At 39.9% G+C, this 23518-nt stretch overlaps 2 protein-coding genes across 3 annotated transcripts; one reads left to right on the top strand and one right to left on the bottom strand.

Moving 5' to 3' along the window:
- Window positions 1–3593: 3593 nt before the first annotated feature.
- On the bottom strand, window positions 3594–6881 carry LOC124308545 (rRNA 2'-O-methyltransferase fibrillarin). Of its 2 annotated transcripts, none has more exons than XM_046771351.1 (5): window positions 6726–6881; window positions 6068–6435; window positions 5423–5596; window positions 4354–4599; window positions 3594–4243 (listed from the first exon to the last, which is right to left on the bottom strand). In XM_046771351.1, exons 1-5 carry the CDS (start codon window positions 6736–6738, stop codon window positions 4073–4075), a joined length of 972 nt encoding a protein of 323 aa, XP_046627307.1. In that variant the 5' UTR covers window positions 6739–6881; the 3' UTR covers window positions 3594–4072. The 2 variants fall into 2 exon arrangements, with proteins under 2 accessions (XP_046627307.1, XP_046627308.1); XM_046771352.1 differs by having other exon boundaries at window positions 6735–6875.
- A 972-nt stretch (window positions 6882–7853) lies between these two features.
- LOC124308860 (nuclear exosome regulator NRDE2) lies at window positions 7854–13138 on the top strand. Its single transcript, XM_046772011.1, has 9 exons — window positions 7854–7975; window positions 8810–9480; window positions 9567–9933; window positions 10112–10258; window positions 10678–10946; window positions 11004–11873; window positions 11950–12096; window positions 12527–12696; window positions 12787–13138. Exons 1-9 carry the CDS (start codon window positions 7900–7902, stop codon window positions 13037–13039), a joined length of 2970 nt encoding a protein of 989 aa, XP_046627967.1. The 5' UTR covers window positions 7854–7899; the 3' UTR covers window positions 13040–13138.
- Window positions 13139–23518: the final 10380 nt, after the last annotated feature.

Genomic DNA, 23518 nt, shown 5'->3' on the forward strand with positions numbered 1-23518 from the left:
ATCATTAACAAGTCATGTACAAGAAACGAGTACAGCTTAATCTCCTTTCAAGTACATCCCAATAATTTTTATGGCATCATATATGGTAAATTTGGGATCAAATTATAGAAATTTTAAAAGTTTCAATCCTTTTCTAAATAGCGATATATGGAAAAATTCTGTATTTCAGCATGAAACATAGTAATATTTTGTTATGAAAATATTGTAAAAACTAATTTTCATTCTTGCTCAGTAATAGTAATATTTGGATATAGATTCCCTTATAACTGATGTGAGTGGTTTCATGCTGTTTAATTTAACACCGATATCAAGCAAAGCACACTAAAAAAGAATGATGAGTATAAAGTGCAAATATAAGCCTATCTACGAAACAAAATGAAAATCATATGTTTACAATTGGACGTTAAATTTATGAGAAATTTTTAAAGACTACATACTTATATTATATACTGTTATGCAGGACCAGATTTTACTTGTAAAGAATAATAACAATAGTAATAGTGTTTTAAAAAGTTATCTATACACATGATGAAATTTGACATTTATGATATTTTATGATATTATATTATATAAAGTTCAATTTATATTTCAAAAACAAACGTCTCATTTTTATATACAATTGTTAAGTACGTTCCTTCACAATCTTTCGATCCGTACTTTAATCTGTTTATATTTTATATAACAAACAATTGAAAAATTAAGTATGTAATTCCTTATTGTTCTTTATAAAAACAGTTCCATTGCAGTGACGCGTTGCAACAATAATAAGGAAACCGTGTATAGTGATTTTTTATGTACCAGAAAAAGTGTCGCATGACAATATAATTATCAGTCTCCTCTGTTACAGTGATTGGTATCAAAAGGGCCCCATCGTTTAGTTGTCACAGCATTCCACTTTGCTGTACTATTCTCTCTGGTTTCCTAAAAATTAAACAATTAGTGTCGACGAAGTCTTTATACGCGTCTTTACGTTTAGCAGATATATATAACTACCATCTCTGCTTCGAAAGTAGATATCGCGTGATTCTGGACGCGACCCAGAAGATCTTCTGGGACTTGAAACTCTGTCCCTCTGGCCAGCGGCTAGTTTCCTACATTTTCCACCGACACACACGTTATCCCTGTTACTCGTAGACCCTGTCAACACATACACGAGTATTATAAATGTAAGTATCAAAGAATATTGCGCAATGATTATTATCAATTCTGACAGAACTGCTACAAGTTTTGCTGCGTAATGAGAAAAATAATCGATTATTGCTTTGTTCTCAAGATCATGCTACTGCGATCAGTTCTCCAATCTATTGCACCATAAGTCTCAGGCTGAGGCTTCATGCAGGGTTGGCATAAATTCGCAGCGTCACCATGATGCAGCAAAAGGATCACGCCATTTTTGCAAGACCTCTTGTCGTCTCCGTTGCAGTTTAGTAAATGCTCAGAGTGTTCCTGGGAGCAGATGTTTGTCCCCGGACTATTTCTGATTCTAGTCTTATCACTTTTTTCCCTTCTAGGCACAGTCTTTGAACCTCTTTGGGCTGGCTGTGGGACGGCATCAAGCCTTTTGGCAGGATTTCTCGGATGGCAGGAAACAACAGTTGGCTCTCTAGAACACCAAAGACAATGGATGAGGCATGGACCAGTTACTGATCGAGTCCACTGATTCAACTAACTGAGAAATAGAACATGGTGGGATATGTGCACAAGGGGTGCAACATGGAATTGGCGGACACCGCAACACCTTGAATCCTTCAATGTTCAGCGACGAGACTCCTCTAAGCAGCGCGCACTGGACGCTGTTCTCATACTCCATCCGTTCTTCAAGGAGCCGTTCGTTTTCCTCGCGAAGTTGAGCCAACTCTTCTTCCAGCTAGAAAAGCAACAGTTAGTCATGCTCTCGATACCGCTCGTCGTCATACCTCAGCTTCTCTATTAGCTTTTTCTTTTTCTCCATCCTCGACAAATTGGGACGCTGTATCGACTAAGGTAATGGGAGTTCTAGTTTCTAAAATATTTCCATCAACCATTGCGTTATCATTCCCAGGATCTGATTGCGCTGTTGTGGTAGTTTTTTCTTGCTCCGCCACCTGTGACGACAAGGAGTGCGTTTTTCACAATGGATTCATTAAGATCTTATTTTTCATAAGATTATTACTGGATTCGCTGGCGGTTTCCCAGTTACTTCGAGTTCCTTCTCTTGTGCGGCAAGTGATGCCTCCGCTTCTGCTAACTTTTTTCGCAATACGACAAGTTCGAGCTCCTTTTCTGTTAGGTCGGACACTCCAGCGATAGAATCTTTTCTAAGTAATTCGAGATCGGCGCTAGCAGCACAGATACGATTTTCGACAACGCTTACCCAGTGTTGAACTCTCCCCATTATATCCATGAACATCAATTTTAAATCTTGTTCAAAATTCTCTCCCAAATTTGTCAGCGCCTTTCCAGCTTCGTTTAAATTTTTCATTGTATAGTCAATCATTTTGTCCGCCTTTTTTTGCCTGCACAGAAATAGACGTTACATTCAACTTGATGCTTTATTCTCTCAATTTACCCAGGCGATCCGCTCGATTGTGGAGCACAGAAGCACATCGTTCCATTACCCACACCCATCTTGTTTGAAGAGACGTCTTTACCCCGAAAAGTACCAGCGCTCAAATACGCTGTATTGAACTCGCTGTCAATTTCGGCTCGAAGACTGTTCAAGGTACTTGCGGTGTTTGCTTGATCATCCTGGCTACTGAGGTCATTGTGATCGGTAATATTTTTATCTTCACAAGGGATTGAACTGTTTTCTGGAACCTCGTTTAGAGATTTACGCGTACTCGAGTGTATCTGATCATCCGCTCCCTGAGTCATTCGCTTTTGAGTATTATTCGCCACCCGAATCGGCGGCTTTTTTTTAGTGGCCATAGTTTCTGTGATGATTCACTTGTGATAAGTTCAGTTGCTCTGTACCAATGAATTCTAGCACAACATTATTTGTCACAATATTAATAGCAGATACCTGATATTTTATTGTTGATAAAAGCGAACGAATCGCGTTTTGGTGGTTCAGTCAGATCAGACATAATATTTTCATTGAGTCAATTATCGAAAGCATTTTTATTTACTTCTCGGATTAAATATTAGCGTAGCAAAAATTTCGTGCGTATACATGGCAAAAAATAATCACAACGCATTTCCGTACATCACGGTTATACCTGAAAATTTCCTGCATATCGTAATTGCTAAATGCTGTTTCCGTTTATTATTTGTTAATTACTGCTTCGTTGTTTTTTCGTTTTAGTCTGATCTCTAGTGCTTTGTTCTAAATATATTCAGGGAACTTGATTTTTAGACAGTAGAATAGTTTACTTTGCAGTCGTCGTCCAAATAGAAAATGTGACTATTAATTTTTCGACTTCGGATTTATTAAATTCATAATAGTTTACACATTCTACAAACATGTCGTTAAGTTGACGCGATTCATTAATATTTTTGTTTTTTGTATAAAAACTAGTATATTATAATATAAAATTCTTCTCTTCATGAATATCGGTTCTATATTTTCAAACTAATTTTCATCACGCATTCGAGAATGAAATAATACATACAGGTTTGCAAGTTTTCAAGCTTTATTAGATGCAAACATAAACGACCATTATTTACAGCTTGAAAGTATTGAAATTGAGGTCTCTTTACGGCCAGAAAAATCGTCTGTAGCGATGCGAGCGTGCAAGAGCACACTTGCTTGTATACTTAAATGCACATCTTTGCGTCGATTAGCAAGTTTAACAAACCTGTTACGGAATTCACAAGCGCTTAACATCAATAAACAGATACGACTCTTCGCCGACGATTTGTACCGATGAAAACTACGAGACAGCTGGTAATATTTGTTACAGAATTTGCAGTATGGTTGCTGTTCGTAATTAGAACGTGAATATGGATCCAGTGATTGGGTTGCTCTTGGCTGATTCAAAGTCGTTACAGTCTTTTGGATCCCAAGGCAGCGGTAAACCGTATCACTAGCTTATGAAGAAGAAACATAGTTTCGGTTACAGTTTGACGTGATTTAAGCCAAATTTATACTCTATTACGCAGCCTTCTTGGCCGGTGGTCTAAACACTCCGACTACTACAGCGTGATCTCTTTCGTAGGGTTCTAGTGTGATTTGTTCTTGGGGTTTTAGTTTGTCTGCAACTAATTTCTTCACTTCCGCTGCGAATACTGCCTCTGGTTGCGCTGTGGAATCGATGCAGCTTGCCTGATGTGAGGACATGAATATGATTATTAAACTGTCAGCGATTGGAGGATCAAATATGTAATACATATTATATGTCATACTGGTTATTTATTTTATTTTGTTTATTTTACCTTGATGGAGATAACAAAGTGGCCACCATTTTTGAGGAAATATTGCGCGTTGAGAGCAACAATTCGCGCCTGATCAGGTTGCGCAACGTCTGCGAAGATTGTATCCACCATACCAACTAACATTCTGTATTTGTGCGGGTGTCGAGCATCCTCGATTATTGGAATGATGTTGGTCCGTTTCTTTGCCACGTTTATCAGATCTCTACCGGATCTGTGCGAGAATTCTACAGCATACACGAGTCCTTCCTAAATGCAAAACAGTAAACATTGTTAATAAATCAGGGAAATATGTTATCGGAGCAAGCAGCTAAGAGAGTACGTGAATTTTAAGAATTAATATCTCAACAACTAATTATTTTATTCGAATGAGGTTTGTTTCATTTAAAAGTATGTAGATAGTGCTAAATTAATTTTTTTTTCTAATTAGAAAGAATTATTAGAAAGCATTGTTGTTGTCAATAGTGTCAATAGTTTTGCTCGTTGAGATGTTTTACAGTATTCATATCTCAACAACTGCTTAACCAATTTACTCCAAATTTGGAGACAGTATTCTTAGATAATTTGTTTTCTTTTCCATGATCCTATTTTTTCAAGTTGTCACTTTTCTTTGATAATTACAAAACAAGATATTAAATTTTAGACGAAAAATCAATCTTCAACTTCAAATATTGCCATTTTGTTGGAAGAAAAACTGCATACATGGCAAAGCGGATTAACTATCCAAGAATACTGTCTCAAGTAAATCACAAAACCTGAGCAAAATGAATAACGAAAATTGACGCTATTGCCAATGACAATACTATCAATTTATTGTAATAAAAAAATATGTAATTCAAGCTTGATAGACATACTTTTCAATATACCATATCCTAATGAAAGATCATTCAAAGACTATTGTACACTTGCCTGTTGTTCAATAGAAGTATTATACTTTATAGAATATCAGATAGGCAAGTTTATATTTCTATTGCATGACTTCGACACCAAGTAAGTGAATATGAACAAACTTGGCTCTAATGTATGCGTGTTGCAGGTCACGGATTAAAATTATTTTCAATTCATTATTTACCGGTCCAACGACATCTGCCACATGTGACACCGTCGTTCCAGATGCAGCTCCTAGGTACAAAACCTTGCTGCCTGGTGGCATGTGAATTTGATCAACTCCTCCAAGAATTGCAGCAGCCAATTTGGATCTGAACGGATTCCACACTCTGTATTCAACTTTTTCTGAATTGTCAGCCTGAAATCAAGCATACTTTTTCATGATTCTTCATCTATTTGAAACCGAATACTGAGATACGAAACATAATTCGAAAGTAGAAAAGTTTTACTCAAGGTTCATCGAATTAATCTAAACAGTTTACAAGAACACCGCTTAAAATTGGAAGATAGAAACTCGATTATCTGCACCAACCATTTTCAATAGGAATTTGGTATCCTACAGATATTAATAATTCGTGCAATATTTTTTCTTGCATAACTTCGACACCAAGTAAGCAACTATTAACTTATCTGGCTCTAATGTATGCATTCTATTATACATCTAAAAACTTCTGCAAGAGTTTTCCAATTTTTCTTTACTGTGCAGTTATGAAAAAAAAACCACATCAGATGTACACATTTGAATTTAAATCTGGACAAATTCAGATCAACAATATAATATTTGTATGTATTGTATTGCATTTTACTGAGGTTCTAAAACAGTTCTCACCTCAACACTAATTCTTTTTTCACCGTAAACCTCCGAACCTGGAACAAGGTTCAATGTGACTAATGCGTCTTCTTTTCCTCTGGCTATGAAGACTCCTTCGTGACGATGTGGCTCAATCACCACGGTCTTCCCGCCCTTGAAGCCACCACCCCCGCGGCCTCGGCCACCTCCCCGACCACCCCCTCGTCCTCTCGGGGTTCCGCCACCTCCTCGACCACCAAAACCTCCCCCACCTCTGCCTCGACCACCTCCTCGATCACCGAAGCCTCCTCGTCCTCCGCCACCTCCTCGTCCCCCTCGAAAACCACCGCCTCCTCGGCCACCCCGGAATCCGCCACCTCCACCGCCTCCACCGCCTGGAGAAAATCCTGGAAGTACGTGAAAGCTTAGAAAAGGTTTAAGAGTTCTTGATCACTTTTGTTCTCAGGAAATTTGCTGATAAATAACTGATTGAAGTGAGAGGGGAACGGAAGTAAAGTGATGAAAAAAATGTCACAACATCAGTTGTGGAAAATTAACGTGTTTTCCAACGCGGTTAAAGGACACCCCTAGGACGCGTGCGAGATGCCGCGAGACGAGGTGCTTCGCATCTTCGTAATTATGTGCGTTTAGAGGAAAACTTGAATGTGAAAAAATGGATGATGGGGCTATCGCTTACCTGGCTTACCCATATTGTTTTACAGTATGTAGAATCAAAAGCACGATCCTTACTGTGCTCGGTATCGCGTGTACTTTTGGTTATTTTAGGCACACGCCGTACACGTGAACCAAAACGTTTGCTGGCGCGGAAACCGGGTTCTCCCCTATCGACTCTCGAATATCGATTTTCGACTAACGACTATCGAGGCTCGGAAGCGTCAAAGATCGAACAACTTCATGCGTGGTTTCCGGATTTCGAAAGCAGTGGATAGAAAACCTGTTCATTGATGAGTGTGAACGGATGACGAAAGAATTGAAAGATTGGCTACCCTTGAGCAAATTTACGTGACCAGGACTCTACTGGTAAATAAGTCTGGGGACCTAAGATGCCGTGTTAGCGGTCCAGGAGCTTCTTTATCGGCGGAGCCGTTTAACACGCAACTTAATGAGACACACAATACTTCATTAGGGTAACCGTCGTAAACAATCTTTAACCAACGATCTGTTTCAAAAACAAACAATATCAGGTCAGATTGGTGATCACAAATTGAATCACATGGTCTCATATTTCTGTAACCTGAATCTTATTCCTTCTGTTCAATTATTCTTTCTAATCTACGTAAGTAACGGTTGTAAGTGATGGTAAATTCTTTATGAAAACTGCGGAAGATTTTACGCATCACAAGTTTGGCACGACTCACTGAGAATTATTTTAAACAGTCACATTTATATGCGACTTATTAGTAATGGGTGAAAAGTAATAACTAGTGGCGGCAAAATGTGAAAAATAGAGGAGGTGGTTTAAGATATTTAAATCTAGGTTTGCCGGGTATCGGATAAAGGTTTAAGAAGTAATTCTTCTACCTTACATTTACCGACTGGTCTTATAGGATTCCAATGTAAAATCGAATCAATGTAGCAGAATACTGCGATTTTCTTCCCTGCCCGTCAGTACCGCTTATTGTAAGTTCTTATTCTTACGCTAAAGTCCATGAGGCTAGCAGTCTTGATAAATCTTCAGTCAACGGTTCTCAAAGGTTTGAAAATTGTTTAAAAAGCAGTACGGACGCGCCTTATTCTAGGCATTTTGTAAAGCACATAATCAACGCGGGCTGCAGGTGTTGTTTCCAAAACAATATGGCGGCAATTACCGCAGTTGTCAAATAATTTTGTGTGGTACGCTTTGGTTTAGAATGTCGTTATTTCCAGCGTATTCGAGTAATTCCAATAACGAGGCAAAGTCCTTGGATGAGGCTCAGAAAAGTTCAGGTAAATATTTCTCAATTTATCCTGTGTCATACCTAGATTGTGCGAACGATCTTATCTAACCTAACATAACCTATCACAACAAAACATGACCGCGAACCACTCTCCCTAGCATGAATGTTGTAAACGATTATTTGATTAAACTTGATCTTAAACAATGGTTTGTTGTATGCCAGAAGCCCAAGAATTGTGGTAGCATCTTTTCGGCAATTCTTTGGTAGTATTTTTTTCGGTAATCTTGGCTTGGTAAAAAGGATAAGTCAGCTTTTTACATCAACCTTAAAAGTCAAATAGGTTTGAAAATTTTATGATCATTGAGTTTTATTTCCTATCGTTGTTTTCATGCAACTCGTAACACATTTATTACCCAACATGGATCTAATCCTAAAACTCCATGAAATTAATGTTAGAATTCGAGAGGTTCAGCCAACTCAAAATTTTTTAAAGGATAAATATTTTTTTGGCTCAAAATATTGAAAGTATTTCAAACTAGATTCGAAGGGAATATTCCTGAATTTGAGAGAGTTGAAGAGTCTTATGCTAAACTAAGCACGTTGTTTTACTGACAAAATTCACATCGTTGATTTAAAAATGCTGGCTGCCTTGTAAGTGATGTTATCGATGAAACTTCCTTATCATTTTTACAACAAAATGGTACGAGAGCAAAGTAAATTCTGTTTCTATCGAACATGCAAAAAGTCGGGACATTATATCTGAAAAAAATACGGCTTTCTCTACCTATTCAGCTTGGGTTGATTAATTCTTTTCTTGAGTATTACTTTTTGCCACGAGATTGGTTAAAATCGATTCAGAAGCTATTTGATTTTGAATTTGCAGATGAAGTATCGAATTTGTGGCTGGAAAATTCCAGCTTTGTGGCACCTGTGGTTCAAACTCCCGTGATCGATCTTTGGTCAGATTCATCTTCTGATGAGTCAGTGAAAATAATATTTAACGACAGCGCACCTTCACCAAAATCAGAGGTAATACCTATAGATTTGGATGGGAGTATCAGCAGCGATTATAACAGAAGTTCCACATCGAGACGCGAGAGGAAGCACAAGAAGCGAAAGAAAAAAACTCGCGACAGAAGTAGTCACAGACAGAAGGAGAAGTACGCAAAGATACTTGAGAATGTGTATTTTGAGGACACGGCACGAGACAAGAGAAATTTAACGGTATCTACGCTTGGTGGCTCAGACAGACCCAGCTATACCTTGTACTCTGCTCATCTCGGGTTTAGACCATTTAAGAAATTGCTAAAACAAACACCGCGAAGGTATCACGCCGTCAATATAGATTCTGTGCGCAAAGGTGAGAAACAAGATACTAGAATTAAGAGGAGCCAAACTAGCGATGAAAGCAAGCAGCTGCAAAATGAGGTGGAGGATTTTAACTGGGGTGTTAACATGGAAGAAGAGCAGACGAAAAAAACAAAAGAGTTTAACGAAGGGTTGGCAGAAAACCCTGACGATGTTGAATTGTGGATGAAATACATCAACTTCCAGGTATTCGATGTTGAAAATTTATATCCGGTCTTGAGATCTCTGGGCGATACGATTGATTCCAAATTATAATTAATTTCTCATTTTAGGATGTAATTTCCCGATTCCAAAAGGATCGCGGGATCACGGATGTTAGGAACACGATAACTTGCCAGCGTAAACTGGCGATAGCGAATAAAGCTTTTGAGAAAAATCCAAGTTCTACAGAACTCTTGAAGCTCAAGTTAAGCCTCACTGCTCAGTTGTTACCTGCTGATCAATTTTCAAGTGAAGTCGAGGCCCTCGTCAATAAGGATTCGGGGAACATTGTGCTGTGGCGTGCTTTAATTATGGCCACTCAAGCTTCTGTAGCCATTTGCACAGTTCCTAAAGTCTTGGACTTGTACTCTAGATGCCTTTCGAGTCTACGCCAACGGCTTAGGACCAGTCCACGATTATACGATCAACAGATCCTTGGTGAGACATGAAATAATAATGTTACATAATGCGACATCTAACAGGAGACAATCGGTGCATCTATAATGTCGATTCAATTTTTATATTCGTCTATTAATCGGTTGCTAATTCCATTCCTAATATTTTGCAACATAAATCATTTTTGCTTATTGGATATACAATTTTCAATGTTAATTAGAAATGCTGTATCGCTGTCTGACGTTTCTGAGGCAGGCAGGACTTTGGGAACAGATGTGGGAAACGTTGAGACTCAATTTAACTCTGAATTTGAATTTGAGTAAGGACAACTTTAGATTCCGAGGGTTTATTGACGAGCGAAAATTAAGTAAGTCAATAATTATCTATCAGCAAATATCTTTCGGTAGCAGTTTTTACCGTGCATGAGAGAAGTAAAAAAAGAGAAAATAAAATAAAAAAACCAGGTGTGAGGATTGCATTGTATCGTCGGTAGGAACTAATGAACTACCAGAAAATGGAAGACTGTAAAGTGCAAGTGAGTGATAAGAAAACTGCAAAAAGATAAGAGAGTATATGTTTTCATCCATTCCCAGAGCTGCTTATAAATGCTCAGATATGCGTGCGATTTCAAATCTAGAATCATTATTGATCTTTATTTGTAATTCTGGAAGTTGAACAGTTTGTACTGTAAATAAAATAGAACCAATTTGGTCTGAAAATTAGATGATACAGACACAGTTCTACACAAGCCGATAACTCTCCTAACTGCAAATTATTAATTTCCAGTTGGAATGGAAGAGGTAATATTAACATCGAGACTTCCATTGAACCAATTATGGTTGAGGGTAGAGTCTCTCCGAGAGAGTTGTCACTGGATTAGCGTAAGCAGCGACCAATTAGAAGTACTTGGAGATTCGCGGCGCTTTGTACTACCGGAAGACGTGACTGATTTTGTACAGCCAATAATGTCACGTGACTCCAGTCTGAAACTTGCCGTTTACTCTATACTTTCACTGAAAGTGCCTTTGCTTCCAATGCAGGATTTTATTGCCCATGTAAGTTGCGCTGCCTCTTAAATGGTTGACGAATAATCATCTAGAATAAATTTTCAGGATTTAGGGTTAACACAGATAGAATGGGATGCTGATTCGATCGAAATGTTGCTGCCGTTGGTTCATCCTTTTGTTGGAATCTTGGCTGGATCTGAAGAGAAGAAGAAAGTAATGGAGAGAATACTTGAGGATCAGTTAACATCGGGACCGCAATACCTGAAATATCATCCTGCGCAAGAACCGTATCTGGATTTTGTCAGAGACACGTTCTGGGCGATTGCAGAAAGTTTCTCAGCAACGCAGTACGAGCGTACAAGTATTTATGTTTGGTGGTTGCGATTCGAGAGATTGTTAGCTTCGCTTAATAAGAATGATAAAGATGATCACAGAAAGAAGAAGCTCAAGAGTATGGTGAAAGATTTTCTCAAACGAGATGGGAACAGAAACAATCTTCACTTTTACCGGGAATACGCATTAATTGAAAAAGAAATTGGCCGCTTTGACAGCTGCGTTACCATTTTGGAAACCACTATTGGAATGCAAACTAATTTTCTTGCAAACCTCTCTACTCGACAGGAGAAGACTGTGTTGTGCAGCGTATTCAGAGCTCTGTTCGAAACTCTTCTCGACCCCAAAACTTATCAGGAAAATCACAGAGGCCGCATACTTACAGCTGTTGCTCGAATGGTCTCCGGACCAGATGAAAATCGTTTAGAACAAGCGGAGGAATTCTTGGAGACTAGCGTCGATGAATTTCTACGGCAACCTGTGTCTGATTTGATTGAAAAAACGTATTTTCTCCCAAACTTCGAATGCGACTTGATCACTTGTTACGCGTACTTTCTCTATGTGAAAAATTTGACTATCTCGGAGCCAATTGGTGTATTGGAAAAATGTTTGAAACATTCAAAAGAAAATAAATATTTGCAGGTGAGTACAACGATTTATTGCTATTTAACGCTGGTGCGACTAAAATAGTGAGGTCAACGTAAATGTTTGTTTTCAGGAATGCTTATATGAAAGTACGGTTGCACTTTTGCATTTGGATTCCAAACGTTCGAAGTTGCACGGAATTTCGAAGGAAACACTTGATCAAGCTTTGGATTTGTACCCCATGAACTGCTACTTACTTTCTGTAGGAATGGAAATCGAAGTGAGTGATTACTGTCAAATATTGATTGCAGAAACTTCTCTGAGAACATGATTAATTCATTCATTGTCATGATATACTTTGTACGAGTGAGGAAAACACGGCAAACTGATTTCTACATGTTTACAAGAAAATAAACGCGACGGGATTACATTTAGAGTGATGTACAATTTATGTGAAAAATACGAGTGAAATACAATTTTGACTTAAATTAAATTATGATGAAAAATTTACTATCGCTTTAATGACATTAAGATAGTTTAGTAGATATTCTAACGGCACAAAGAAGTAGAAACAAGTTCGATTCGTTTTTTTACTAACACTGTTCGGTATATACGTCGTATTTATGCAGTGACATATTTGAGCATGAAAGAAACCATACTATATTTGTAACGCAATCTGCTAAACTTTTATTTCAATGCTTTATTCACAGAGCGAATCACCTTGCTGGAAGGTGAGCCATCATCGAACTGGATCCTTTCAGGCAATGGCTTCATGTCTTGCTATTCACATTCGGATCGAGCGTCTAGAGAGCCTAGGGCTTCAAGATGCTGCAGTCGCTGCGACTAACAAGCTCTTGTCGATTCATCGTAGACTAGCCAAGTGGGTGTTCGTTATTCTTGTTCTTTTACTCTGGAATTCGATTTCTGTTATTGTACTCAACGTAATTCGTAAAATTCTATCAATTCACAGAGATCCAGGCTCGCAGAGATGCCCGTTAATATGGAGACTTTACATGCTATTGTTGCGTGAACGTAATCTGTGCGAGGGCAGAGGCGAGGAAGTGTATCACGAGAGTGTAGCTGAGTGTCCATGGGCCAGAGGCATTTATACTGATGCTGCTCAAGTAGCACCCCAACTTCTTACCGAAATTCAAGACTTGATTCGCGAAAAAGAGCTAAGAATGCACGTTACTCCCGAGGAGTTGGACATTCTGCGTGGCTAAACCTGGTTTTCCATTTATTATTGTTCCCCTACGAACTATGTAATATATGTATGTACGTATGTAAAGATATCCATTGTAAATATATTTATATTTATTAAATTTGTAATGATGAAATATGTGTGCTTGAAGGATGAAAGAGCTTATAACCATGTATTGCAAGGTATTGGAATTCTAACTTCGTCGTAGGTACATATTAATCGTGGATCGTATGGTCTAGCTATTTGTGAAAACGTTTTGTACTGACAATAAGACAATAATCAATTCATCTGATTGGCTGTAAAACTTAGAATCAAAACAATATGATTAACTGTACCATCTTATAGTCGTTTTGCGAGAATTGCACCAACATTGATGTCAGGAAAACTTTATTCAAGCTGTCGGACTTCAAATTTATTCCATCGAGTTGGTAGGTCCACGGTAAAATATGATTAAAGGACTCCGTTAGTTTGAATTTGCATTGATTGGTTTCATTCTGCGTGTGAGTTTCTATCATAGGTCGCTCTGTTGATTAGCGAGCGAAGCTAAATTTTTTTATGTGCTTTATGTGTTTCTCACAGTCTAAGTAGTCTTAAAAGGGTTGAGCAAATCGGTTACGATCAGGTCACTGAAAATTTGATGCCCAGAAAAATGAAGTTGGCTACTTCGATTTCTTGCTGTAAATTTTCGTTACTTTGGAAAATGCTCGAACTGATCTATGTACTTTTGCGGAAGAAATCGATTAAGCGCAGTCCCGATACGCTACCAGCAACGGATCTAAAGTTACAGTCAAGAAACGAGAATGTTCCTTCTTTATCTCCCCTCTGCTGGTCCCACGCTCTTTTCGCTGCGTTTTCTGAGTTCATGGGGGTCCAGTAAGTCAGTAAAGGGTCATACAAATCGAATCTGAGAGCAAAAATTTTCGGTCGACAAATTAAGAAGAAGTAAGGCTAACCCCTTTGCATTTTTGACGGGAATTTTCGCGATTTTGAAAGGTGCTGGAATAAATTCATTGTGGCACTATTCCGAGGTAGTTTGTCAAGAGAAATCGATTGGGCGCAGTCCCAATACGCTGCGATTATTGTTTAAAAAGTTACAGCCAGAAAACGAGAACCTGTGTTTTCGACATTTTTCAGCAGGTGCTTTTTCCTTCGCCATTTCTCTCCTGTTGATCCCACGCTCTTTTCGCTGCCTTTTCTGAGTTCCTGGGTGTTCGATTGATCAGAAAACGGTCGTTTGAATCAAATCTAGGACCTAAAATATTTTGGCCAAAAAAAAAGCAAGGCTAACCCCTTTGCATTTTTTGCGAAAACTTACGCGATTTCCAAAAGTGCTGGAATAAATTCATTGTGGCACTATTCCGACGTAATTTAGCGAGGGAAATCGATTGGGCGCAGTCCCAATACGCTGCGATCAACGCATCAAAAGTTACAGCCGAAAAACGAAAACCGGTGTTTTCGACATTTTTCAGCAGGTGCTTTTTCCTTCGTAACTTCTCTCCCGACGATCCCACGCTGTTTTCGCTGCGTTTTCTGAGTTCCTGTGTGTCCGATTGATCAGAAAACGGTCGTTTGAATCAAATCTAGGACCTAAAATACTTTGGCCAAAAAAAAAGCAAGGCTAACCCCTTTGCATTTTTGGCGAAAATTTTCGCGATTTTGAAAAGTGCTGGAATAAATTCATTGTGGCACTATTCCGACGTAATTTTGCAAGTGAAATCGATTGGGCGCAGTCCCAATACGCTGCGATTATTGTATAAAAAGTTACAGCCAGAAAACGAGAACCTGTGTTTTCGACATTTTTCAGCAGGTGCTTTTTCCTTCGCCATTTCTCTCCTGTTGATCCCACGCTGTTTTCGCTGCGTTTTCTGAGTTCCTGGGTGTCCGATTGATCAGAAAACGGTCGTTTGAATCAAATCTAGGACCTAAAATATTTTGGCCAAAAAAAAAGCAAGGCTAACCCCTTTGCATTTTTGTCGAAAATTTTCGCGATTTTGAAAAGTGCTGAAATAAATTCTTTCATGCAATATTCACAAGTAATTTTGCGAGAGAAATCGATTGGGCGCAGTCCCAATACGCTGCGATCAACGCATCAAAAGTTACAGCCAGAAAACGAGAACCTGTGTTTTCGACATTTTTCAGCAGGTACTTTTTCCTTCGCCATTTCTCTCCTGTTGATCCCACGCTGTTTTCGCTGCGCTTTCTGAGTTCCTGGGTGTCCGATTGATCAGAAAACGGTCGTTTGAATCAAATCTAGGACCTAAAATATTTTGGCCAAAAAAAAAGCAAGGCTAACCCCTTTGCATTTTTGACGGGAATTTTCGCGATTTTGAAAGGTGCTGGAATGAATTCATTGTGGCACTATTCCGAGGTAGTTTGTCAAGAGAAATCGATTGGGCGCAGTCCCAATACGCTGCGATTATTGTTTAAAAAGTTACAGCCAGAAAACGAGAACCTGTGTTTTCGACATTTTTCAGCAGGTGCTTTTTCCTTCGCCATTTCTCTCCTGTTGATCTCACGCTGTTCTCGCTGCGTTTTCTGAGTTCCTGGGTGTCCGATTGATCAGAAAACGGTCGTTTGAATCAAATCTGGGACCTCAAATTTTTTGGCCGAAAAAAAAGCAAGGCTAACCCCTTTGCATTTTTTGCGAAAACTCACGCGATTTCCAAAAGTGCTGGAATAAATTCATTGTGGCACTATTCCGACGTAATTTAGCGAGGTAAATCGATTGGGCGCAGTCCCAATACGCTGCGATCAACGCATCAAAAGTTACAGCCGAAAAACGAAAACCGGTGTTTTCGACATTTTTCAGCAGGTGCTTTTTCCTTCGTAACTTCTCTCCCGACGATCCCACGCTGTTTTCGCTGCGTTTTCTGAGTTCCTGGGTGTCCGATTGATCAGAAAACGGTCGTTTGAATCAAATCTGGGACCTAAAATATTTTGGCTAAAAAAAAAGAAGGCTAACCCCTTTGCATTTTTGGCGAAAATTTTCGCGATTTTGAAAAGTGCTGGATTAAATTCCTTGTGGCACTATTCCGACGTAATTTCGCAAGAGAAATCGATTGGGCGCAATCCCAATACGCTGCGATCAACGCATCAAAAGTTACAGCCGAAAAACGAAAACCGGTGTTTTCGACATTTTTCAGCAGGTACTTTTTCCTTCGCCATTTCTCTCCTGTTGATCCCACGCTGTTTTCGCTGCGCTTTCTGAGTTCCTGGGTGTCCGATTGATCAGAAAACGGTCGTTTGAATCAAATCTAGGACCTAAAATATTTTGGCCAAAAAAAAAGCAAGGCTAACCCCTTTGCATTTTTGACGGGAATTTTCGCGATTTTGAAAGGTGCTGGAATAAATTCATTGTGGCACTATTCCGAGGTAGTTTGTCAAGAGAAATCGATTGGGCGCAGTCCCAATACGCTGCGATTATTGTTTAAAAAGTTACAGCCAGAAAACGAGAACCTGTGTTTTCGACATTTTTCAGCAGGTGCTTTTTCCTTCGCCATTTCTCTCCTGTTGATCTCACGCTGTTCTCGCTGCGTTTTCTGAGTTCCTGGGTGTCCGATTGATCAGAAAACGGTCGTTTGAATCAAATCTGGGACCTCAAATTTTTTGGCCGAAAAAAAAGCAAGGCTAACCCCTTTGCATTTTTTGCGAAAACTCACGCGATTTCCAAAAGTGCTGGAATAAATTCATTGTGGCACTATTCCGACGTAATTTAGCGAGGTAAATCGATTGGGCGCAGTCCCAATACGCTGCGATCAACGCATCAGAAGTTACAGCCGAAAAACGAAAACCTGTGTTTTCGACATTTTTCAGCAGGTGCTTTTTCCTTCGCCATTTCTCTCCTGTTGATCCCACGCTGTTTTCGCTGCGTTTTCTGAGTTCCTGGGTGTCCGATTGATCAGAAAACGGTCGTTTGAATCAAATCTGGGACCTAAAATATTTTGGCCAAAAAAAAAGAAGGCTAACCCCTTTGCATTTTTGGCGAAAATTTTCGCGATTTTGAAAAGTGCTGGATTAAAATCATTGTGGCACTATTCCGACGTAATTTCGCAAGAGAAATCGATTGGGCGCAATCCCAATACGCTGCGATCAACGCATCAAAAGTTACAGCCGAAAAACGAAAACCGGTGTTTTCGACATTTTTCAGCAGGTGCTTTTTCCTTCGTAACTTCTCTCCCGACGATCCCACGCTGTTTTCGCTGCGTTTTCTGAGTTCCTGGGTGTCCGATTGATCAGAAAACGGTCGTTTGAATCAAATCTGGGACCTAAAATATTTTGGCCAAAAAAAAAGAAGGCTAACCCCTTTGCATTTTTGGCGAAAATTTTCGCGATTTTGAAAAGTGCTGGATTAAATTCCTTGTGGCACTATTCCGACGTAATTTCGCAAGAGAAATCGATTGGGCGCAATCCCAATACGCTGCGATCAACGCATCAAAAGTTACAGCCGAAAAACGAAAACCGGTGTTTTCGACATTTTTCAGCAGGTACTTTTTCCTTCGCCATTTCTCTCCTGTTGATCCCACGCTGTTTTCGCTGCGCTTTCTGAGTTCCTGGGTGTCCGATTGATCAGAAAACGGTCGTTTGAATCAAATCTAGGACCTAAAATATTTTGGCCAAAAAAAAAGCAAGGCTAACCCCTTTGCATTTTTGACGGGAATTTTCGCGATTTTGAAAGGTGCTGGAATAAATTCATTGTGGCACTATTCCGAGGTAGTTTGTCAAGAGAAATCGATTGGGCGCAGTCCCAATACGCTGCGATTATTGTTTAAAAAGTTACAGCCAGAAAACGAGAACCTGTGTTTTCGACATTTTTCAGCAGGTGCTTTTTCCTTCGCCATTTCTCTCCTGTTGATCTCACGCTGTTCTCGCTGCGTTTTCTGAGTTCCTGGGTGTCCGATTGATCAGAAAACGGTCGTTTGAATCAAATCTGGGACCTCAAATTTTTTGGCCGAAAAAAAAGCAAGGCTAACCCCTTTGCATTTTTTGCGAAAACTCACGCGATTTCCAAAAGTGCTGGAATAAATTCATTGTGGCACTATTCCGACGTAATTTAGCGAGGTAAATCGATTGGGCGCAGTCCCAATACGCTGCGATCAACGCATCAGAAGTTACAGCCGAAAAACGAAAACCTGTGTTTTCGACATTTTTCAGCAGGTGCTTTTTCCTTCGCCATTTCTCTCCTGTTGATCCCACGCTGTTTTCGCTGCGTTTTCTGAGTTCCTGGGTGTCCGATTGATCAGAAAACGGTCGTTTGAATCAAATCTGGGACCTAAAATATTTTGGCCAAAAAAAAAGAAGGCTAACCCCTTTGCATTTTTGGCGAAAATTTTCGCGATTTTGAAAAGTGCTGGATTAAAATCATTGTGGCACTATTCCGACGTAATTTCGCAAGAGAAATCGATTGGGCGCAATCCCAATACGCTGCGATCAACGCATCAAAAGTTACAGCCGAAAAACGAAAACCGGTGTTTTCGACATTTTTCAGCAGGTGCTTTTTCCTTCGTAACTTCTCTCCTGTTGATCCCACGCTGTTTTCGCTGCGTTTTCTGAGTTCCTGGGTGTCCGATTGATCAGAAAACGGTCGTTTGAATCAAATCCAGGACCTAAAATATTTTGGCCAAAAAAAAAGCAAGGCTAACCCCTTTGCATTTTTGTCGAAAATTTTCGCGATTTTGAAAAGTGCTGAAATAAATTCTTTCATGCAATATTCACAAGTAATTTTGCGAGAGAAATCGATTGGGCGCAGTCCCAATACGCTGCGATCAACGCATCAAAAGTTACAGCCAGAAAACGAAAACCGGTGTTTTCGACATTTTTCAGCAGGTGCTTTTTCCTTCGAAACTTCTCTCCCGACGATCCCACGCTGTTTTCGCTGCGTTTTCTGAGTTCCTGGGTGTCCGATTGATCAGAAAACGGTCGTTTGAATCAAATCTGGGACCTAAAATATTTTGGCCAAAAAAAAAGAAGGCTAACCCCTTTGCATTTTTGGCGAAAATTTTCGCGATTTTGAAAAGTGCTGGATTAAATTCCTTGTGGCACTATTCCGACGTAATTTCGCAAGAGAAATCGATTGGGCGCAATCCCAATACGCTGCGATCAACGCATCAAAAGTTACAGCCGAAAAACGAAAACCGGTGTTTTCGACATTTTTCAGCAGGTACTTTTTCCTTCGCCATTTCTCTCCTGTTGATCCCACGCTGTTTTCGCTGCGCTTTCTGAGTTCCTGGGTGTCCGATTGATCAGAAAACGGTCGTTTGAATCAAATCTAGGACCTAAAATATTTTGGCCAAAAAAAAAGCAAGGCTAACCCCTTTGCATTTTTGACGGGAATTTTCGCGATTTTGAAAGGTGCTGGAATAAATTCATTGTGGCACTATTCCGAGGTAGTTTGTCAAGAGAAATCGATTGGGCGCAGTCCCAATACGCTGCGATCAACGCATCAAAAGTTACAGCCAGAAAACGAGAACCTGTGTTTTCGACATTTTTCAGCAGGTGCTTTTTCCTTCGCCATTTCTCTCCTGTTGATCTCACGCTGTTCTCGCTGCGTTTTCTGAGTTCCTGGGTGTCCGATTGATCAGAAAACGGTCGTTTGAATCAAATCTGGGACCTCAAATTTTTTGGCCGAAAAAAAAGCAAGGCTAACCCCTTTGCATTTTTTGCGAAAACTCACGCGATTTCCAAAAGTGCTGGAATAAATTCATTGTGGCACTATTCCGACGTAATTTAGCGAGGTAAATCGATTGGGCGCAGTCCCAATACGCTGCGATCAACGCATCAGAAGTTACAGCCGAAAAACGAAAACCTGTGTTTTCGACATTTTTCAGCAGGTGCTTTTTCCTTCGCCATTTCTCTCCTGTTGATCCCACGCTGTTTTCGCTGCGTTTTCTGAGTTCCTGGGTGTCCGATTGATCAGAAAACGGTCGTTTGAATCAAATCTAGGACCTAAAATATTTTGGCCAAAAAAAAAGCAAGGCTAACCCCTTTGCATTTTTGTCGAAAATTTTCGCGATTTTGAAAAGTCCTGAAATAAATTCTTTCATGCAATATTCACAAGTAATTTTGCGAGAGAAATCGATTGGGCGCAGTCCCAATACGCTGCGATCAACGCATCAAAAGTTACAGCCGAAAAACGAAAACCGGTGTTTTCGACATTTTTCAGCAGGTGCTTTTTCCTTCGTAACTTCTCTCCTGTTGATCCCACGCTGTTTTCGCTGCGTTTTCTGAGTTCCTGGGTGTCCGATTGATCAGAAAATGGTCGTTTGAATCAAATCTAGGACCTAAAATATTTCGGCCAAAAAAAAAGCAAGGCTAACCCCTTTGCATTTTTGACGGGAATTTTCGCGATTTTGAAAGGTGCTGGAGTAAATTCATTGTGGCACTATTCCGAAGTAGTTTGTCAAGAGAAATCGATCGGGCGCAGTCTCAATACGCTGCGATCAACGCATCAAAAGTAACAGCCGAAAAACGAAAACCTGTGTTTTCGACATTTTTCAGCAGGTGCTTTTTCCTTCGCCATTTCTCTCCTGTTGTTCCCACGCTGTTTTCGCTGCGTTTTCTGAGTTCCTGGGTGTCCGATTGATCAGAAAACGGTCGTTTAAATCAAATCTAGGACCTAAAATATTTTGGCCAAAAAAAAAGCAAGGCTAACCCCTTTGCATTTTCGTCGAAAATTTTCGCGATTTTGAAAAGTGCTGAAATAAACTCTTTCATGCAATATTCACAAGTAATTTTGCATTTTTTGCATTTTTGACGGGAATTTTCGCGATTTTGAAAGGTGCTGGAATAAATTCATTGTGGCACCATTCCGAGGTAGTTTGTCAAGAGAAATCGATTGGGCGCAATCCCAATACGCTGCGATTATTGTTTAAAAAGTTACAGCCAGAAAACGAGAACCTGTGTTTTCGACATTTTTCAGCAGGTGCTTTTTCCTTCGCCATTTCTCTCCTGTTGATCCCACGCTGTTTTCGCTGCGTTTTCTGAGTTCCTGGGTGTCCGATTGATCAGAAAACGGTCGTTTGAATCAAATCTAGGACCTAAAATATTTTGGCCAAAAAAAAAGCAAGGCTAACCCCTTTGCATTTTTGACGGGAATTTTCGCGATTTTGAAAGGTGCTGGAATAAATTCATTGTGGCACTATTCCGAGGTAGTTTGTCAAGAGAAATCGATTGGGCGCAGACCCAATACGCTGCGATTATTGTTTAAAAAGTGACAGCCAGAAAACGAGAACCTGTGTTTTCGACATTTTTCAGCAGGTGCTTTTTCCTTCGCCATATCTCTCCTGTTGATCTCACGCTCTTTTCGCTGCCTTTTCTGAGTTCCTGGGTGTTCGATTGATCAGAAAACGGTCGTTTGAATCAAATCTAGGACCTAAAATATTTTGGCCAAAAAAAAAGCAAGGCTAACCCCTTTGCATTTTTGTCGAAAATTTTCGCGATTTTGAAAAGTGCTGAAATAAATTCTTTCATGCAATATTCACAAGTAATTTTGCGAGAGAAATCGATTGGGCGCAGTCCCAATACGCTGCGATCAACGCATCAAAAGTTACAGCCAGAAAACGAGAACCTGTGTTTTCGACATTTTTCAGCAGGTGCTTTTTCCTTCGCCATTTCTCTCCTGTTGATCCCACGCTGTTTTCGCTGCGCTTTCTGAGTTCCTGGGTGTCCGATTGATCAGAAAACGGTCGTTTGAATCAAATCTGGGACCTAAAATATTTTGGCCAAAAAAAAAGGAAGGCTAACCCCTTTGCATTTTTGACGGGAATTTTCGCGATTTTGAAAGGTGCTGGAATAAATTCATTGTGGCACTATTCCGAGGTAGTTTGTCAAGAGAAATCGATTGGGCGCAGTCCCAATACGCTGCGATTATTGTTTAAAAAGTTACAGCCAGAAAACGAGAACCTGTGTTTTCGACATTTTTCAGCAGGTGCTTTTTCCTTCGCCATTTCTCTCCTGTTGATCCCACGCTCTTTTCGCTGCCTTTTATGAGTTCCTGGGTGTTCGATTGATCAGAAAACGGTCGTTTGAATCAAATCTAGGACCTAAAATATTTTGGCCAAAAAAAAAGCAAGGCTAACCCCTTTGCATTTTTGTCGAAAATTTTCGCGATTTTGAAAAGTGCTGAAATAAATTCTTTCATGCAATATTCACAAGTAATTTTGCGAGAGAAATCGATTGGGCGCAGTCCCAATACGCTGCGATCAACGCATCAAAAGTTACAGCCGAAAAACGAAAACCGGTGTTTTCGACATTTTTCAGCAGGTGCTTTTTCCTTCGCCATTTCTCTCCTGTTGATCCCACGCTGTTTTCGCTGCGTTTTCTGAGTTCCTGGATGTCCGATTGATCAGAAAACGGTCGTTTGAATCAAATCTAGGACCTAAAATATTTTGGCCAAAAAAAAAGCAAGGCTAACCCCTTTGCATTTTTGACGGGAATTTTCGCGATTTTGAAAGGTGCTGGAATAAATTCATTGTGGCACTATTCCGAGGTAGTTTGTCAAGAGAAATCGATTGGGCGCAGTCCCAATACGCTGCGATTATTGTTTAAAAAGTTACAGCCAGAAAACGAGAACCTGTGTTTTCGACATTTTTCAGCAGGTGCTTTTTCCTTCGCCATTTCTCTCCTGTTGATCCCACGCTCTTTTCGCTGCCTTTTCTGAGTTCCTGGGTGTTCGATTGATCAGAAAACGGTCGTTTGAATCAAATCTAGGACCTAAAATATTTTGGCCAAAAAAAAGCAAGGCTAACCCTTTTGCATTTTTGGCGAAAATTTTCGCGATTTTGAAAAGTGCTGGATTAAAATCATTGTGGCACTATTCCGACGTAATTTCGCAAGAGAAATCGATTGGGCGCAATCCCAATACGCTGCGATTATTGTTTAAAAAGTTACAGCCGAAAAACGAAAACCGGTGTTTTCGACATTTTTCAGCAGGTGCTTTTTCCTTCGTAACTTCTCTCCTGTTGATCCCACGCTGTTTCCGCTGCGTTTTCTGAGTTCCTGGGTGTCCGATTGATCAGAAAACGGTCGTTTAAATCAAATCTAGGACCTAAAATATTTTGGCCAAAAAAAAAGCAAGGCTAACCCCTTTGCATTTTTGACGGGAATTTTCGCGATTTTGAAAGGTGCTGGAATAAATTCATTGTGGCACTATTCTGACGTAATTTTGCGAGAGAAATCGATTGGGCGCAGTCCCAATACGCTGCGATTATCGTTTAAAAAGTTACAGCTAGAAAACGAGAACCTGTGTTTTCGACATTTTTCAGCAGGTGCTTTTGCCTTCGCCATTTCTCTCCTGTTGATCCCACGCTTTTTTCGCTGCCTCATCTGAGTTTCGGAGGGTCCAATTAGTCGGAATAAGGTCATGCAAATCGAATCGGAGACCCAAATTTTCCGGTCGAAAAATGAAGAAATACCAAGGCTAACGCCTGTGCCATTTTGGTGAAAATACGACGATTTTGAAAAATGCTGGAATAAATTATTTGTGGCACAATACCGACGTCATTCT

This window comes from Neodiprion virginianus, chromosome 7 (assembly GCF_021901495.1).
Source record: "Neodiprion virginianus isolate iyNeoVirg1 chromosome 7, iyNeoVirg1.1, whole genome shotgun sequence".
Classification (NCBI taxonomy): Eukaryota; Metazoa; Arthropoda; class Insecta; order Hymenoptera; family Diprionidae; genus Neodiprion; species Neodiprion virginianus.

What these genes read in the sequence shown, in the direction of transcription:
- LOC124308545 (XM_046771351.1), bottom strand. An exon ending in AAAAAAGAATTAGTGTTGAG is followed by an intron (nt 5,597 to 6,067) that starts GTGAGAACTGTT and finishes GCTTGATTTCAG; the next exon opens with GCTGACAATTCAGAAAAAGT. An exon ending in TGGCAGATGTCGTTGGACCG is followed by an intron (nt 4,600 to 5,422) that starts GTAAATAATGAA and finishes TTTTGCATTTAG; the next exon opens with GAAGGACTCGTGTATGCTGT.
- LOC124308860 (XM_046772011.1), top strand. Translation starts at nt 7,900, where the DNA reads ATGTCGTTATTTCCAGCGTATTCGAGTAATTCCAATAACGAGGCAAAG. An exon ending in TGCAGGATTTTATTGCCCAT is followed by an intron (nt 10,947 to 11,003) that starts GTAAGTTGCGCT and finishes ATAAATTTTCAG; the next exon opens with GATTTAGGGTTAACACAGAT. An exon ending in ATTCATCGTAGACTAGCCAA is followed by an intron (nt 12,697 to 12,786) that starts GTGGGTGTTCGT and finishes ATCAATTCACAG; the next exon opens with AGATCCAGGCTCGCAGAGAT.